Source organism: Dufourea novaeangliae, unplaced genomic scaffold (genome assembly GCF_001272555.1).
Source record: "Dufourea novaeangliae isolate 0120121106 unplaced genomic scaffold, ASM127255v1 scaffold78, whole genome shotgun sequence".
NCBI classification, from domain to species: domain Eukaryota; kingdom Metazoa; phylum Arthropoda; class Insecta; order Hymenoptera; family Halictidae; genus Dufourea; species Dufourea novaeangliae.
In genome coordinates, this window is record NW_015373959.1 from 447,440 (window position 1) to 466,653 (window position 19,214).

The 19,214-nt window shown below is 35.9% G+C and overlaps 1 protein-coding gene across 7 annotated transcripts in view; it reads left to right on the forward strand.

The window, feature by feature from the left end:
* LOC107186411 (CUGBP Elav-like family member 2) overlaps positions 1 to 19,214 on the forward strand; it is a 476,981-nt gene that overhangs the window by 109,876 nt on the left and 347,891 nt on the right. For all 7 annotated transcript variants that reach the window (XM_015574265.1, XM_015574267.1, XM_015574268.1 and 4 more), the window contains exon 2: positions 11,659 to 11,828. In XM_015574265.1, coding sequence (XP_015429751.1) covers positions 11,659 to 11,828 — 170 coding nt within the window. The remainder of the gene's footprint in view (positions 1 to 11,658; positions 11,829 to 19,214) is intronic.

Sequence of the window (19,214 nt, forward strand, 5' to 3'; positions counted from 1 at the left end):
TATCTAATTGTAACGAGCATTTTATTTTTCTAACCTGTCCCCCGTTACTCGACCGCGTTTCCCTTTGTGCGAGCGATTTACGCCGCAAACACGGAACGAGGCTCGCGATGTAAGACTGGCTTGTCGAGGGAAAGATGAAAGAGAAAAGCATCTGACAAATGGAAAAGTAAGACGCTCGCCGGATAGAGACGTAAATGCGGGGGCTCTTTGATGTAGTCCGCCTATTGGGCGAAGCCGACCTCTGCGCGGTTCCTTTTTATTTCTCTCTGACCCGGCTATGTGTTCACCCCGAGGATTCTATCCGCCGTATCGTCTCCACCATCGACCCCCGTCCTACCAATCCCACGTAAGCGTAAGGGAGCAACGTTCTCCATTACCGATAAGATAAGGATCACGATGCATGCACATTTACTCGAGCGGTAATCCTCGTTGTGGCCTGATAGTTGAGCGTTCGGCTACGACGGGAACGTATACGAGCCATTATTGTCTTGACAGTATCGGTACGGTTCGTAAATTGTCGTCGGTATGCGTCTTGAACGAGACACGGTACGTTTCCCATTACACTCACGTCGAAGATTCATCGTTTATTGATCACCAGGAATTGTCTCGAGTCGCTTATTAAGAACCGAGAATGTTAGGGCCGTTACATAAGGTTCTCGTCGTTGATTCCACAGATAACGCGTATTGGTGTTGCCTAGAACTCGTGGGACCACCCGTTAGGGACTAATAAATTCAACTGTACTTATTAACACTTTCGATACTACGGGCGGACCATAATCGTCCGCCTGGATACAATCTCCGTGTATTATGTAGAGCTGAGAAGTTGGCGTTTAGGATGGTACTGCGGCAAGAGGAGTACTCCCTTCTCTTCCTAATCCACCTGTGACGGTCCTGTTGGACAATGGTTAACACGTTGAATGCCACAATGAAAAAAGTCGTACGTAGCCAGATACTCTTTGTTTTTCTTTTTTAAGTCATACATCGTCAAAAATGTATGCGTTTGGTTAACAGTTTACTGGCGAGAGGATTTAACTTTAAGATTGTTCGCTCAGAGCGGGCTGTATTTATAGCATGCACAAAATTAAAAATATTTAGAAAGGACTACTTAACTTTTATTTCTCGAACTTTGCATATGGGTCATTCCACGTCAACCGGGACAGAAAATTTTTGATCACCTCTCCGATTTTGTGGAAGTTTTTTTTACGTGTTCTGTATGGTGCTGAAACACGCGTGATTTTCTTTTAATTTTGAAATTAATATTTCAGAAAATATAAACGATTAAAGATTGCACAAAATTCTTAAAATTGAAAATTCGCTTACATTTAAACATGAATAATTTTTAGTCATAGCTTTTTTAGATATAGCATTATTAGTTATCGGTTAACTCAAATAAAAAATTATTTGGAAAAGATTTTTTTTATCTTGACTTAGAACAATGTTACTTTTCGTAAGTCACTTTCACAATAAAAATATTGTCGCAAATTAGAGGATCAAGGTAAACATATTATTACATAGGTTAAGTAAACGTTACAAAAAAACGACCGAAATTTCCAGTAGAACTTCTTTAAATCTTTACATGTCTACTTGCACGCTCTTTATTTGAATCATTACTCTCCTATTATTATATGTACCAATAAATAAGCCTTCATCTCTTGACAAAATCAGTATGCCTTTTTATTAAAGTGAACGATCTTTATTGTTTCATTTACATTCAGAATAATATTCGACAATTTATAGATAATTTTTCGCAACGGAAGGTGGAGAAGATATTTTTAGATTAACATGTGTCGCCTTGTACTTAAAAAAATGAATAGTGGGTTACTTATTGGCACACGTAATAATTATATTTACAAAACTGTATATGTGTCTGTCCAGAAATTGACCGTTTTTTTTTGCATAATTTAATGGCGTCGGTGAATGGATGATTAGTATGCCCATACGACGATTAGATCTACAATGATTTATTGCAATTATACGGAACTCGTTGTAGATGACGTGTTATCGATCCTCTAAACTCGAAATTTCTACCTGTTCCTGACTGTCAGATCGGTTATCAGCCTGTGAAGCGTGCATCGTGGAGATCAGGTATTTTCACGAATTGTTCCGTAGCTGCATCGTTAATTTTAACGTTGAACTTGATATAATTAGTTCCCGTTTTGTACGTACAAATTAAGGGTAAGGTTAACCGTACCGTTGCATCGCATAATGCATTAGTTGCCTTAATTAACCGAGCCGAAAAGAAATTTAATATGTGCATGCTAATGAATTTCATTTCCGCCAGTAGGTAATATGGCTCTGGGTTGTGTCAAACTCACCGAGGAAACCTGAATATACCTGGCGAGACTATTACGTTTCATGACTTAAAGGATACTAAGAAGAATAGAAACGCACGGGAACTCGTTTCTTACTCCTTGTCACAATTCGACAAAATATGATGTTATTTATAAAGTGAAGAGAAGTTAATATAATATTCGTTTTAACAAACATAATCGATACTGAATCAGGTCTGAAATAAATACGTGCAATAGAACAGCAAAAGTATAGTTTAAATTCAAGTTTCGTAAATTATACAGGATGATTCTATTAACTGGGCTATTGCTCAGTTCCAAGTAAAGTTTGAAAAAGGTATTTTAAGGGAAAATTTTTGCACTGTTTAACAAGTTCAATGACAAGTTCTAAGAATATCCTGTTTAACTACAGTTGAACGATTGTTGCGATGGTGGTCACGAGAATTGCTTAATTGGATTGCCTCGCGAACCCTTTCCCGACGAACGGATTAATATTACTGAGATAATTGGAAATACAAATAAAAAGTAAGTTTTGTAAGACTTTTATTAAGTGTCTGAGGTCTCAATTGACTGTCGAACTGGATCCGCTCCAACTGTTTGCAGAATGACATGTTGTTTGTTCGATTCTATCTCGGTTTGTGTATATTTCTATTGGTTGATCTGTACATCATAGTGGTCGATATGCGTTCGTGTATGATTGATGTTCGTTGTTTGTGTTGGGTTTGGCAAATTTGTTGATAATTTCGAAAGGGAAAACGATGTACCATAGTTACCCTCCTTAAAGGAAACCTGGAATTCATGGAAATTGTCCAAAAATCTCAAATTACGGTGATCGCTGACTGCTAACAGCATACTCGAGAACAAAAGGTCGCGGTTAAGTCCTCAGCTTACTATGCCGGTGAAATATCCCTGTCGTGAATATTTCTCTGTTTATAAGAATCGCGTTGGCCGCGTGCAAGTTGCAACAACGATTATCTTCCAAAGCAGACATTCCTTGATGCATCTAGTCTTGAATCCGTTAGCATTTAACCAGCTTGTTTAGCTAACCTACTGGAATCTGTGATTAGTTAACCCACTTCCAGTCCCTTTGATTTGAAAAGAGGATAACCAAGTCGATGAGGGGTGAAGTCCCCTCGACAGAGGGGTGGAACTACGTAGTATTGTAACGGCTGCTCTTTCCTCCTCGACTCCATTCTCCGTGGGGCACGCTCTATAGATCAAGATGAGAGGAACCGGCCGGCTGGAAAATCGCTTTAAACCTCCACCCTAGCTAATATTAACTTTCTCTTATCGTTTCGCGAAATTCCCGAACTCTTTTTCAGCGCGCATACCGGATCGGACGGGGAAAAGCTATCCCTCTTGCCAGGCGCTCCCGATTCAGTCGGGTTTGGGATTAATTGCTGGGAAATTTCTTTCCCGATGAATAGCTTGCCCTAACGCTCTCTACTCCAGGGACAATTAACCGCGTTGCGTTGGAAATCGAGTCTACCAGACGTGTTTTGTTGCTTACGAGCCTTATTCGCGCGGATTATCTAATCGTTAAACCGTTTGAACGCAAAAATTATCATGAACGTCACCAGACACATCAGAAGGCAACCACCATCTGTTGTTGTTGTTATTATTATACAGGGTATACCTCGAAACGTGATCAGCTTAGATTATTCTATTTTTAGTCAACCCTTTTTTCAGCGTTTTCAAGATCACCTTCAGTTTTTTGTACATAAACCTATAATTTTTTTACGCCCCTCTTTTAGTGGATACTGAGTCAAATTCGGCAAATTTCATTAGAAATAATTTTTTCCTTCTAAACCAAAGAAACAGTAAGAAAATATCATTTACCTTAATCGAAACGATGTTCAAAATTGTGTCCATCAGCTGTAATACTTACATAGGTAAATGTATAGTTTTATTTATGACGTCTACACTGGTGATAAGCTTGCATATAATTTTCGATCGTACAGTTTGCAGTAGAATAATCTAAGCTGATCACGTTTCGTGGCCCAACTTGTATACACTGCAGGTTATAAGTATTCTTCCACCCATATTAGAATCTTTTTAACGAAACAGGTGTCCAGTTTTGCAAAGGAACTAGTTTTTCTCACAACAAGGACCATAAAGCAATTAAAATTCACGTTCAATTATTGAAAATTCCCTAAAGTGAAGTGGATAATGAAAAAAGTGGTTGTCCCTTTTTTTGTTTGGAAAGCAAATGACAATAATTTGTTATGCGGAATAATGCAATAAAAGATAAGTTTAACAAAATGACATGACAGTTTAGTGTTTTCACCATACATCATACGGTGCACAATATGTTAAATAATAATAATGTATCATTATAATACATCGTATTACGTAATAAGAGGAAACAAAATACAGGAAGTGTGCAGTAGAAAAGAAGAAAGTAAAATTGAGTCAAGAGAAATAATGAAACAAATGTCAATATACTATAGGTGTAAATGGCGAGGTTCTGTAAGAAAAATCCGTTGTTACATAAATTCATTCCAGTCACTCCAATACAAAAACTGAAAATTCAGGCCTCTTGATTCCTACCTAAGTCCCATTATTCAGTTTCACACTATACAACCTAATGCAAACAGTTAGAACAACAAAGTTCACAAAAGACTTTCGTCAAGTTTAAAGAAAATTTACGTGAGAACTCCCTTTATTAAAAATCCTAATATCCCATGACAAAGGTAAATCAGTCTGTTTTAAGTTATAATACCTAAAAGAAACTCTGTATTGAAGCTACTGAAATAAAATGTTACACTTCTCGACAGAGTAAATGAACCGGAAAGGTATAAAGGTGGAAGTAACTTTTCTCAACCTGCGTCTCGTCTACGTGTTCCTTTTGACACTACAATTAATAAAACTAGAATTCCAATTTCCCATGACAAAGATAAATCAATCTGTTTTGAGTTATAATACCTGAAAGAAACTTTGTATTGAAGCTGCTGAAACAAAATGTTACACTTTTCGGCAAAGTAAATGAACTGGATAGTTGGTAAGTTGAAAGAAATGTCCCTCAATCTTGCGACACGTGTTCAGTTTTTTCGACCAACTTGCGTCTCGTTGGACGTCAAGCACGACTACTTACGCGAGCGGAAAGGCATTAGCGTTTTACGCGACAGAGACGCGACAGTTTGTTGCGGCGTAAAATCGTGCTTGCATAAAGTTCCACCCCCTTCCCCGTTGAAATAGTGTGTCAGTGCACCGGTTTGACACTCGCGAACTCTTTCGGAGCTCGCAACCAGCCCCGACTCCCACCTCGAGCGTCTCGGTCAGGCTTTCTTGTCCCGTTGCCGGAGCCCGACCATAAATCTCCGAAGTTTAAAAGTCGTCGCGGTGCGCGCAACGGTAAAGGGAAAACTTGCCCGGCCGAGGGGCAACCGTGGGCTGCGCGACGTAAAGTGCATAATAATTAATGAGATAAAGTTGGCGCGGCACCACGTTGATAATTTTGTTTCATACTTGCGCCCATTATCTGCCATCGTCCGGTGTAATAGCCGCAATACCGCGACACCGAAGCGTTACTAATTTTCTGTTTTTCGCGGTTTATCGCCGGTCTCTGTGTTCGCCACTCGTGTCAGTCGATCGATGCGGGGCTTTATTAACAATTACGCCAGTTCGATCGATACGTATCTTTCATGTATCCTCGTTTGAATTGGTTTGCAGACTCCGAACTTTAAAGTTATGTTTCCCCCTTGCATCTTCAGTTTCGGAGATTCGTGGCGTGAAACGTGTTGGGGTACAAAATTGTGTTTTCCTTGATGAAGATAGCAGAATAAATTTTAATATGCTTGAAACTATTGAGAACTGAAGATTGCGATTTTTCAATATACGGTGATTCCTCGATGAAAGCGACACGATGCAACGGCGTTATTCCCATCACTGGGGGAGTCCCCCTCTGGAACGAATCAAAACAATCGAAACAGAAGCTAAGCAGAGACTCGGCTTCGGGGGAAAAACAAATTTATGAAGGGCTGAAAACCTTCCCACCATCCCACCTGTCACACTTATGGAGACATTACTCTAGTACCCTGTTGAACATAGGAAATTTCATTTTTACACTTTAACCCTCGGCCAGCGGACGCCGAGTCATTAAAGACCTTAGTTATGTACAGATTTATAATAAATATTGTTTGTTCGCTGTTTATATATTTCTCTCATCTTATTATCATTCTATACACGGTCCTAATTTTTAGAACAAAATAAGTTTCGCAAATCATTCATTTTAGCATTGATTTAAAAAAAAAAAAGTTAATCTATTCATTTACATGGCACCAATGAAACATGTAACGTGAAAATTCCTTCTGACGTAGATATAACTGTAATATTACGGTGGGTCCGGTTTGACCCGGAGTCCGCTGGGCCGTGAGTGCTTCACAGTCTGTAGTACTGTATTATGTTTGTGTTATATGGACTAGGAGAGAAGAAGAATCTCTGACGACCCGGATAGCTCACTGATACAGAAGTAGCCAGGCAAAAAGTGAAACATCAGTTTTTCGAACAAGAGTTAAGCCCCCTTCGATTATTCAGATCTAACTTGTATCTAGTACACTGCGTCCTAGGTCGGCGATTAGGTTGACAAACCGTCATAAACAGGAGGATTCTTGGACAGCTGTGCATCACGTGTAAAATATTCACTGACCTCAAAACAGTTATTAATTACAATCCAGCGTTGAGTTCCAGGAATCCCAGAAAAAAATGCACACGTCAAGCTCCACTCCTTCTACCTCATACAACCAATCACATGTCCATCCGTGTCAACGAGCCGACTACGCATAGGGACATCAGACAAAATACATTCAACAGTATATATTCGTTAATACTAGAACTACGAGCATTGAATGTATGCTAAGTTAAATTGTGTAATATATTAATACGTTTAATATCTAATACAATGTAGCTTACTATACTATAATACAAAGTGTATAAAAAATTAGAGGTTAACATAAATTTTGGTAAGTATCTCTAGGATTTCAATAATTGTAAAATAAAATATCTGGAATCTGTCATTTTAACAGGTTCGGTAGTTCTAGTGTTAAAATAATGTTATCTTATTTGGCTAAATGTGATGTGAAATAATCATGTGTTAGTTTATCTGTCATTCGGATCAAACAGCATTAGCACACAGAAACATATGCATACATCACATTTTGTTACATTTATTAAAGTGTAAAGTGTGTTAACAAGTTTTGCCAACTTCTTCTAAATCAAACCACAGCAACGTCCACAATCACACACTACCTTCCAACGAACTTCGTGATATTAACTCATCAACGGACAGTGAAAAATCGCGAGCTCTATTGTGAGCAAGCTACAACACCAAGAATCCTCCGGTTGTAAAAAGAATAAATACGCATATCTTTTGTCGGAGCATCCAGAAAATTTACCTTAAAGCTGGTTAACCGTAGACTGTGGATGTCTGTATTTATACAATCTTTTAACTTGGGAAATGCAATAAAACAAGGGTTTTAATACAGTTTAATAATATTATGTGTTACTATTAATGTATGTAGCAGAGAATTCAAAATTCTGCTTAATTTTAATTTTTACATATTAGTATCTGAATTCGTGAATTTGCATAAACTTCCGCAGTCCAGCTATCAGTTATCCATAATATTCGTCGAAACTTTAAACGAAAACATATTCGATTATTAAGAAGATAGAATGACGGGGAACACGTGTCTTCGTGTGTTCGTTCGTAATTCGGCTGTAACGATTGAAACGATACGGCAGCCAGAAAATTATAAAGGACATGCACAGAGACGGCCGACAAAATAATCCGTTTGACTGAGATTGAGGAAAGTACCCAGGAACCGGTCGCCCACGTGGACGATTTCAAACGCATGTAATCCGAATGAAGTTACCGTACCGTCGACGAAAGTACCCCTCGACAGTTTTAAAAGAGTCTGGACATATGTATGCGAGAAATTTCTCGTCCTTATCAAACGCGTACACACCAGATTAATTAAACGCGCTACAGCTTTTCTGCGGCTAAAACACGGTAACGTGTCTCAAAATCGTGACTATCGTGCTGAAAATTCGACTTTAATCCTCTACTGAAGGGTATATAGAAAATATCTACATGGGCACAACTTAAAAACTGAATTCGGTTCGATTGCGTCTAATCACGTACAACCTATTTCGCGGAATATCAAACTGTCGCAACTTGTATACATATACGGTCCAGGCTTGGACATTATCCAAAGAAATTATTTGAAAATTAATCGTTAAGATAATATGTTATCTTATCTGGCTACATTTTAGGTATATGAAATAACCATATGTTAGTTTATTTGAACATACAAATGACTTTTCTTTAAACTATTTCGTTATTTGAATTTCAAATAAAATCATTTTTTATTTTATTGTTTATTTGGCAAAATACTTATTCAAATAATTTCTCAAATAGACTCGAATTCTGGCATAACAGCATCGTCAACTGTGTCAGAAATACGGATATCCATCATCTGCGCCTGTGGATTGTTTTCATTTACTAAAATGGTGGATTTATCACAATATGGAGATGCGGTTAAACTATAAAAATTACTATATTCTAAGTTTAATAATTGATTTGGTTTCCATAACTTCTTGTGTCAAATTATTTGTTATTTTATTTGAGTGATGTAACTGAAATAAAAAGTTGTTGGAAAATAATTTATTTGAATTAAACATAAATTATTTATTATTTTTAAATAAAAATAATAAAGTATTAGCAATGATTCATTATTTCAAATGATTATTTTATTACCTTATTTCAAATAAAATGTTCCCAACCCTAATGCGGTGAACACGATTATTATAGAAACAAAAATATTTATGACAGGGAAATGTCATCACCAGGGTAGCCAGTCGTGGATCGACAGGCGGCCTTTCGTCCTAAGTCTGCCATTAGCTATCGGTGATCATCATAACCTGGAATTCTTGGACAGCTGAAAAACACGTGCAGGAAAATCAAGGGCGTTTAGCTAATTTATGTTTTTTTTTCTGCAGCAAATTGCCAAGAATTCCAGGTCTACATTGGGAAGGGAACCTTGGGTACAATGTTCTCCTTTCCAAAATTACTATCAAATTTCTCACACCCACACGAACACTGGACACCAATCATGCGTAAACATATCCACCACTACGATGTACCGATCGACCAATAGAAACACACAAAATCCAGATAGCCTCGAATGAATAACAAGTAGACATTCTGCAATCAACTACGAACGAGTCCACTACGACAGTCAAGTGAGATCTCAGAGACTCGTCACAAGTCTCATATACAGTGAATACATTATACAACAGTCTATTATTTGTTCACATTATAAAATTTCTCTGTAACATTAATTTGCTCACCGGGAAGTGAAGTTCGTGAAGTAATTTAACACAACAATTTTCGTGACTATGATCGCAATACAGATTGTGCCTCGGTTCATGATAAATAGAACGCAGTTTTTGTGCATTTACAACGGACCTCGATGTGGAAGATTCGGTGAGAATATACCTTCATTTGAACTTCATGAAGTTTCTGCTTTATTTCTGACTTAACAGTATCTGGAACGGATGAAATTAATTTTTATTTATTTTCGGTTCTTTTAAATAGGATTAATAAAATGTAATGATTATTCGTTAACAATATGTATACTGCAAGAATAATGCTAGGCAAGGGAAATTAGTGGTACAGTCGAGAAGGAAGCGTGATTATTTTAAATTTAGTAATATATACATACTTTTTAATGAAATATACTTTTCGGAATAATTATGATTTGTAATTTGGAAAACGCAGAATGAAATTGTTACATACGGCCATTAATTTTACAAATGAAAAATATATTCGAAAAATTGTCGCATGCGCGTTATATTGAATATAATTTAATTGTATTTCTGTTTCATTAACGATTGTCTGTAAGTACTTTAGCATTTACAAATATCTTTTTTACGGTAGTCTTCAAACTTCATTTCTATAATAATGCAATGTTTGTCAAATAGGAAATGGTAGAAGTCTATAGCAACAATATACTATCATATTATTTTCTGTATCCACCATAAATAGAAATATTGGCCACTAGGTAAACACATTAGCGAGTCGCGTTAGAAAATGTGTGTATATGTAGTTTCAATAAAATATTCAAATTTTTTTGACAGTGACATATTCTACAACTTAATTCTAAAACTTATGCTTAACTTTTCACCAGGAACCACCCTATACTTTCGGTTTGGGTCACGTTTTATATAATAATTACTCGATTTTCAAGTATATCTGCCTACATAGAAAATACTTGATTCTTTAGTGTATCTTTCACATGTTCGAAATGTCTGTGAATTTCGTAATACACAAGTTGTTTTTGTCATACTAAAAAAATAGAAATATAAAAATGTACGTTAACCACAGTTAAAATTGAATGTCTTTAGAAATTGAAGACACTCCGATATATCAAGCGGTATGAAATTTGTTGGTATTTATATTAAACATTAATGAAAAAAAAATTGTAAAATATAGCAAGTGATTGGATATAATCCGAATGGAATCGAAATCGATGTTAGACGAAAGTGATACTACGCGAATGAAATAATTTCGTCGTCGTTTCTCGTTTTGCAGTTGATTCGCGCCAATCGAACGCTTAAACCGTTTTTATCGTTCCTGTAATGAGGTCTCTATGCGGCCGTGGCGAGCACTTGAAACGAATATCGCGCGTAACGATTTCGAGTGTACTTTCCCAGATGAAAATGTTTGTTAACCCGACGACTATTATAAGTATCACGCTCTCGATGGCGGACGCTCTGTGAGTGTGTAATATCGATAATATCGTTAAGCGAAAGAACCATCGATAGAGCGATTACGTGAACGAGTGATTTTATTTGGAAAATAACATTTCCGATTTAAACGAAGGAAAACAACATTCGAGAGGAATTAGTAGAATACTTTGAATTTAATCTTTTCATTCGTATTAAGAGGCTGGACCGATGAAAAAAATTGAAAATTTCTTTTCTCCCAATTTTCAATACCTCATAACTTCAATAACGTGTCCCTAAAATATTTTTTTGAAATTCCTAAAAATAATTGTGGTACGCGGCTTTGAAGCAAACGGTTGACGGACTATAATATGTATAATACTTCTGAAACTGGTTTTATTTGAAACCATGTTTTCCAAAATGACGTGCAAGATAATTGAAAAAATAATTAACCGTTCGACTTCAAATTTTACCTCCTTATAGTCGAAACATTAAGAAAAATATAACAAAGTGTATTTTCTTTTCGATTCTGCGAAGTATAAAAATAAGCGAGATTGTGCGTTCAACTTTATCGCGTGGAAATTGTCACACGATTAAATCTTCGTCGAACAGATATTTCATAGAACAACGTTTTGTTTTATTGCAGTATAATGAACAACAATAGCGTGGAGCAGCCGGATCCTGACAATATAAAAATGTTCGTGGGCCAGGTGCCGCACGACATGGAGGAAAACGATTTGAGGACGCTGTTCGAGGAATTCGGTCGAGTGCATCAGATAAACATCCTGCGGGACAAGATCACCGGAAGTCATAGAGGTAAGTGTTCGATCGATCAGCGTGTTTTCAACATCCACGACTGGTCCTTCTTCTTCTTTTTCCTTAATCAACTTTCCAAAAACATCACGGGACTTGCGAAGAATTACATGAACATGTTCACTGCTAGACGAACGCCCATAATTATTCTAACCACATCTAAACAACTTTTCTTTAATCCATTCGTTGCATCTTTTTAGTATTTTGTACAACATTCTCTTTTTATGAAATCAAGAACCAATAGTCACTTTAAAATTATTTAAAATATTTTACAATTGTTTTTTTTATAAATAATGTGTTTGCTCACGATAAATAACGAACTAATAGTCACAGTAACGTCGTTTTTTAAATGTTTGGATGTCCTTTAACCCTTGTATAGGCAACCGAATACCTGGGTACCCAGATACTCATTTCTAAATTTCTTTCCACAATTTTTTATGTTCTTGCCTAAAACAGCCTTTAGTATATTATTGGAAGGGAAAGCTAACCGTTTCGGAAAAGTATGAAAGTAAAATTATCTGTGTTTATTTAATCTGTCAAAATAGAAGTATTCCGATTGCTCAGTAACCGTGAATACTTTGGTTGCCTACACGAGGGTTAAAAAAGGTTGCTACTGCCGATCGGCAAGAAAAGTCCCAGGTATTGTCACGAGAGTGAAAGCAAGTGTTTCCTGTACTGCCCTGCGAAGATTAATTGACGTATCTGCAAAAACCTTGTTTTGAGAAAAGACCAATTTAGTACTTTTAAAAATGCATTCTATATGTTGAACCTTTTTTGTAATAAACAAAGTGCCTACCTAGGCTAATTTTGTTGCAACTTAATAAAGTCAGTTAGTTATTTAGATTATTTTAAATGTCAGATACGTTTATTTGTCTTACAATAACAACTGACTAATGCGGATACACAGAATAATCGTAGAAAATTACGTGGATAACAAACTATAGATGCGGCTTTTTGCTTCAGGAACAAGATAAAAAATAATATTTAGTATCCGAATTGTTCATAACTCAAAATATCTGAAAATTGCAGATAAGTCAGTTAGCCTTAGCAAGGCAGTTTATAAAGAGAAAAAATTATTATATTAGAACTTATAAACTGCACAATATGAATGTAAATTTATCGCAATAGGTATTGTTTAAACCTTCTTAAACCTTTTAGGCTGTAATTAAATTTAATTTAAGTACTACCGTGCCATCCATATGTGGATGGCGTGGCAGTCGAATGTGTTAATTGGATCCCATACAGAACATAATCTACAATTTAGAAAGTAAAAATTGAAATTGAGACTAATAGAAATTTGTCTTTTATTTCGAAGAAACTTTCCGTTTTTCAATCATATATAAAATAATTATTGAATTTCGAATTAGTTCCTCTCGGATGAGAAGAATTTCGTATCCAGCGTCAATTTTGAGTTCAGAACGAAACGTAATCACCGCGCGATCGTTCGGAATTCGATCGAATCGTGAGCACGTTGAGCGAGAGTCGCGTTAATTTAATTATTAGAACTTTTTCCTCACGCCCACCTCCCTGCTCGGTAATCCTCTGTGTCGCAGTATTCGATAACGAACTGATTTTTCATTAGTCTTCCGCATGACAGGAGATACTTTAATCTTGTGGCGTTTCTATTAACTACACCGCTCTCGATAATCGGACGGAATTGAATTGTCTCGCGGCGTTTATTTTTAATCGAGCACTGGCAGGCGTTCCTCGTCGAGAAATTCGCTGATAATCATTCTTCGTATAACCACTCGAGTCGAAGACATATGTTAACTCATTTATTGAACAGTTTATTTTTTCTAAAATAAAGTGGTTTAAACGAAGTAATTTCAAACAAACTTTGATTCATTTATTATTTTTAAGGGGTCATTCTACTTTGACGGCTGAAAAAGTTAAGCTACCTTTAGGAACTTTTTCCTCAGTAAATACGATATGTAATCAAATGCGTCGCGTTAGTATTTATGAGACTAATTATAAATAATATTTAAAAATTGCAAAAACAGTTTTATTACATTTTGTTTTATGTTTTGTCTTGTCATGAAAGTGATATCTCAAAAAAGGTACTCCATGGCACAGGTGATTTCTCAGCGCACAATATGAGTGACGCTATCGCAAGAACGATCAAATTTAATAAAATTATTTTTTATTTATAGGTATTTCAATGAGTACTAACACGATGCATTTAATTAGATATTGTAAGCACTGAGAAAAAGAATCCTAATAGCTTATCATTTTTGGCACTCAAAGTATAACATACATCGGTATTGGTGAAGTTGGAATGAACTATTAGAATTTATGTTAGTAAAAAACCTTGATCGATATGCTGTAGATTGGGATTAATTCAGCTAAGAAATTGTTGATTACTTTTGGATTCTAATACCAAAGCACTGCTTTTTCATATTCTGAAAGCCGACACTTCAACGCGTTGGTTAAAGAAAAAGTCATTGCAAATGGATTAAATTTTCTTGAATTGACTTTCTTTCAAAAATAAGCGCCGACAATGTGTACGTTTCGAGCAATTGCGTTTTTTTATTTCCGTTCGTTTACAACACCATCACCATGTACACGGGAAATTCTTTTTGTTCCATCTGCCGCATGTTTTCCCTTTCCGGATAATAAAAAACAATTGCTTGAAGCACACCTTCCCGTCGTTGATTTTCAATACAAGGTCAATTCAAGAAAATTTAACCCAATCGTAATGATTTTTTCTTTCACACTGCCGTAACACTCATACATTTTTCACGTTTATATCCCTTCGAATAATATTATGTAAAACTTTGAAACGATTTGTTTTCGAGACATGCGAAATACACAAAAACTAGACGAAAAATTAAAAATATACATTAAATACTACAAACAAATATTTTACGAAGATAATACCTATTGAAATAAAAATCTTCATTTCGGGTCATATAGACTCGAGGGAGAACAATAAGGTTAAAAACGGTCATGTGTCAGCTTTCAGAATACGTATAGGTACATTTTATTAGTCAGGAAACAGTGTTTTACGCTGAAAAACAGAAAAGGCTTACCTATTGCAGAAATCCGACATTATTTTTTTAGCCAACCCAATATTATAAGATTTAGTTTAGCCTTGTGCATTCAACACTGATAGTTCGTGTTAAGAGCGCAGAGTATGTAGTTGAAGTAATGAATCAATTAATGTATCATTGGTATAAATTTTTCTCATGAGATTAGTCGATTCACGAAGACGTATCGACGGTACGTAGAATAAAATGAAAAAAGTGGGGATTTTTCGAGGCCCCATATTGCGTGTAATCGGCGAAGTTGGCAGTGGGACTCTAGTCCGTATGACAAGCGCGAATGGATGTAGATAGGGAGAAAGAGGAGAGCAAATGTACACCGTTTACGATAGCAAGAAGAACGATAAAATGTTGCGACACGATCGTAGACCGAGATTAAACCAGTTCGCCCGTGCCGCGTGGACATAATTCGAGAAGAATATAATTCTCGAGGCTCGACACGGGCTAGATTGAACGATTTCAGGAATGTCCTGCTTCGATGATGAATCGCGTCGAGGATCTCGAATGAGGATATTTCATTCGTGACTTTCAGCGGTAAATGCATCTTTCCTCTTCTGTCGGGACTGTAATTGTACTCACTCTCTTATCTATTCGTTATCTAGAAATATTTTTCAGTCTTTCGACTTTTTATTTCCAAACAACCAAACATGCGTCACATTGAACCCACTGATCTGTATACAGGGTGGGGCAATAACTATGTCCACTTTGAATATTCCCGTTATTTGTAATAATATAAAAAATATTATATACAAATCTTACACGGTATAGAGGGGGGCATATTGTGACACAAACATTTTCTGCGTGGGTGAAGGCATAGAGGAGATTTCAAGGTCATCTCTATTTTTTTAATGAAATGCTATGCTTCTTTAAATTTTCAATGTTTAAGATTTTATTTCATTTTTTTGGTAAATAGGTTTTTGTTTTAAAAATCACATTTGGTGGTAGTGCATTGGGAAATGAACAACCATATTGTAAATTTCACGTTATATTGACCAACTGGAAATAATTGTTCTTATTCGTTTAATAATGAGACATTAGAGAGGGTCGATTCTTTTGAATATAGGTCTGGATATGTTAAGTTTTCAAATTAAGCAGTTGATTGAGAACAAGAAGGAAATATGTTTTTCATCCGAATAATATACAGTGACAAGCAACAGTATCTAAGAACGTCAGTATGATCTTTAAACAGTTAATATGATTAAATAATTGTTCATCAAGTGTCTACTCATTCAAGAAGTACTATTTTATTAGAAAAACCAGAATTTCCACGTGAAATCAGTAAAAAATGTCGAAGTACTTTTTTTATCTTTTATTTGTTATTGCCCATCTCTGCCACGTAAAATGAGATCACATAAACCTGAGACTGCGTATAAAAACTACTGCATAAATGGAGTGATTATTTATCGCGTGAAAAGAAACTGGGTACGAAAACTGCCGCGCAAATCGAGCGATGGGTTTATTTCATTTAGAATAAGAGGACTGAACAATTTTCATGACTTTTGTCACCTTATCTTAAGAACATGTTACTAATAAGGTGTTATATTAAATCTTTGCCATACGATTCTTTTTGCGACTTCACTCTCAAGAATTACTTTATCGTTAATATTTTCCCAGATACAAAAGGGAATTCTATTCTTATGGCAAGTGTTACATTTATTCTAAACCTTAAAACTTAGTACTAGCGAAACAATATTGCACTCAAAGAGAACGAATAATATACATGTTCACTAAATTCAGTTTGAAATGATTCTCACGTGTCTGACTCGATATTGTAAAGCAAGGGGTTAATAGATACAAGGTGCTTTTAATAGCTATTAATACCTATGAACTAGCTTCACTATCTTGGTAATTTTTTTTAGTGTCTGTAATAATTTCTTGTTAATATAATTAATAGCTATTAATCTCGATAACAATACACTCAAGACAGAAAAACCATGAATCTTTAATGTAAACAGCAAACAAATGTAATATTCTAGATTGTCCTCGCAATCATACATAGTCTATAGCGTGCCTGGAGCTCACAGACTTTGTTTGCTAGGTCCATCCGAATTATCATGGGAGGTAAGGAGAGGACAGTCGAAGGTAGGAGGAACTAAGTACACGTAATACGTGGGACACGCGAGGATCGATGGCCAGACAGCGGTGTCTCGCATTTCTACGGTCCTTCCTTGAGCTATTGATCGAAGAGAGAACCCTCCGTGTCCCTTGACCTTTTACGTGGCCTCGTCGAAACGTATTCATATGCACCTGGCTGGTCACGAGGCTCGTGAAATTGGAAATTTGTCCTTTGACAACCGACTGATACCTCTTAGCATTTGTACAATACTCACTTTCATTTGAATCTGCGTTGAAAGTTAGTAAATTGCTTTGATTAGGCTACAATTGTTCTGAATTTGTAGTATATGAACCTGTAAAAAAAGCAGAACAAAGTCGTAGATTTTATGCAATTCAACAAATATTGTACGTCGACCAAATTCCAGATGCTACATTACAAAATAAATCTTATCTGTATTTCTCGCAGGAAAATATTCGATCGAACGAATTAATATGATCCCTATGAGGATTATGTGCCTGCTTATTAGAAACGGGAAATGCTGTTGTCTGTGTATTACAGCAATTGAACAGAAAATTTGACATTATTGAAGAAAATATTACCAGTATGAAAAATGTTTTTCTCTTGCATTCGTGTAACGTCTTGAAACACCGTATAAATAACAGAAAGTGTTGTTCTTTTTTTTAGAATGCACTTTAATTGTTAACAATAAGACAAACTTATGGAGCCTGAAATTTCGTGAGCCAAGCAAGTGGGACGTCACCGAAATTTTCTTCGAAGAAAAAGATTCATTTATAGATAATACAATGCAACTGAAATTTCATCATTGATTGTAATTTATTTATTTAGTTATTATATGGGTATAAGCCCAGTATGCATACACAACAGTTAAGTCAAAATAAAAATACAAACAATTACAGCAACATAGTATAGATCAAGAAATTAATCGTAAAAGAGAATTTTTAATTCGACATTAACGTAAATTAAGCAGCTTTTAGTGCTCTATGTAAAGATTTCTTAAAGTAATCGATCGGACAGAGTCAATTTTATTTGAATTTTATTTGAGTATTCTTTAAGTAATTGAGAAAATCAATCATATCCATAAATTTATTGGCTGATATCAGTATTCGATAAATTGGATCACATGAACCATATATTAATCAATGTAGTGAACATTTTATTCTTAGATGCCAAAATTTTCAATGTTGCTTCATCAAGGAATGGAAGAAATATCTCGATCGGTGTGTCGCTTTTCAATCTCAAGGGGTCTGTTTCGAAGATCACCCTGAACGTTTTTGTAAATACAGTCTCATTAGTTTACGATCGAACGACGTAGTATAAGTTTGAAAAAAGGGCACGTCCTCAGTTACGCGTTTGAGCATCGAGTTTCCAGGCGAAGCGTACAAAGTGTTCCCTTTCCGAAGCCGTTAGGACAGGAACTTGCCAGAACTCTTGTGGAATTCACAACTTCTTGCAAGAATATTAATCCTCTGTGTAATTAGATATATGATGGATAGAGACTTTTCTAACCGAAACAATTTTTCGTCGAACAATCGAAGAACGCCAGAATCCGTGGAAATTGTATAAAAGATAGGGAATTCTTGGTACCGGACACGTAATTCGATTTCCATTAACCGATGCAGATAGAATCGGCAACGTGGGTAATTAATGAGGCACTCGGATAATACAGGACAGACCGTAAGCAATTTTCTATGCCCTAAATAGTAACCAATAATTGATTTACGAGACAGCCAGCGGTTATGTTCCGTTTCGCGAATAAAGCTCGGTATCTCTGTATTCAGAAATCCTCGAAAATTATAACTCGAACGGATATGTCGAATATTTATCACGGAATGATTAAAACTATCTTTAGGGTTCTGTATTTTATTCCAAATTCGTTTTTTTATTGTTTCGTGTAATTATTATGTAAACGGAACGCTTTCACTTTCAGTGAAAGAATTATTTTTTTGTTTGTTTCTTCAGCAAATGGTGGAGAATAACTACCACCAGTTCCGCTCGGAAGAGAGAATTCTATCCTAAAAGAGTACTGCGAATACTTGAAAATTTCTTCAGGATTAAAAGAGAAAATAGTTACTGGTCTAAATTTTGTTTTAAACCGCACAGGAAGAAGGCACCATTGGCAGATACCAAATAATTCAAAGCAAACTGCTCAGTTCTGAGGTATCGTAGACCTTCTACTTGTAACACAGTCGATACTTATTCGAGTCTTGTGTAATCCATTGCACAGGTATTTTTCATAACTATATTTCATTTAGATAGTTTGTTATTTGAATA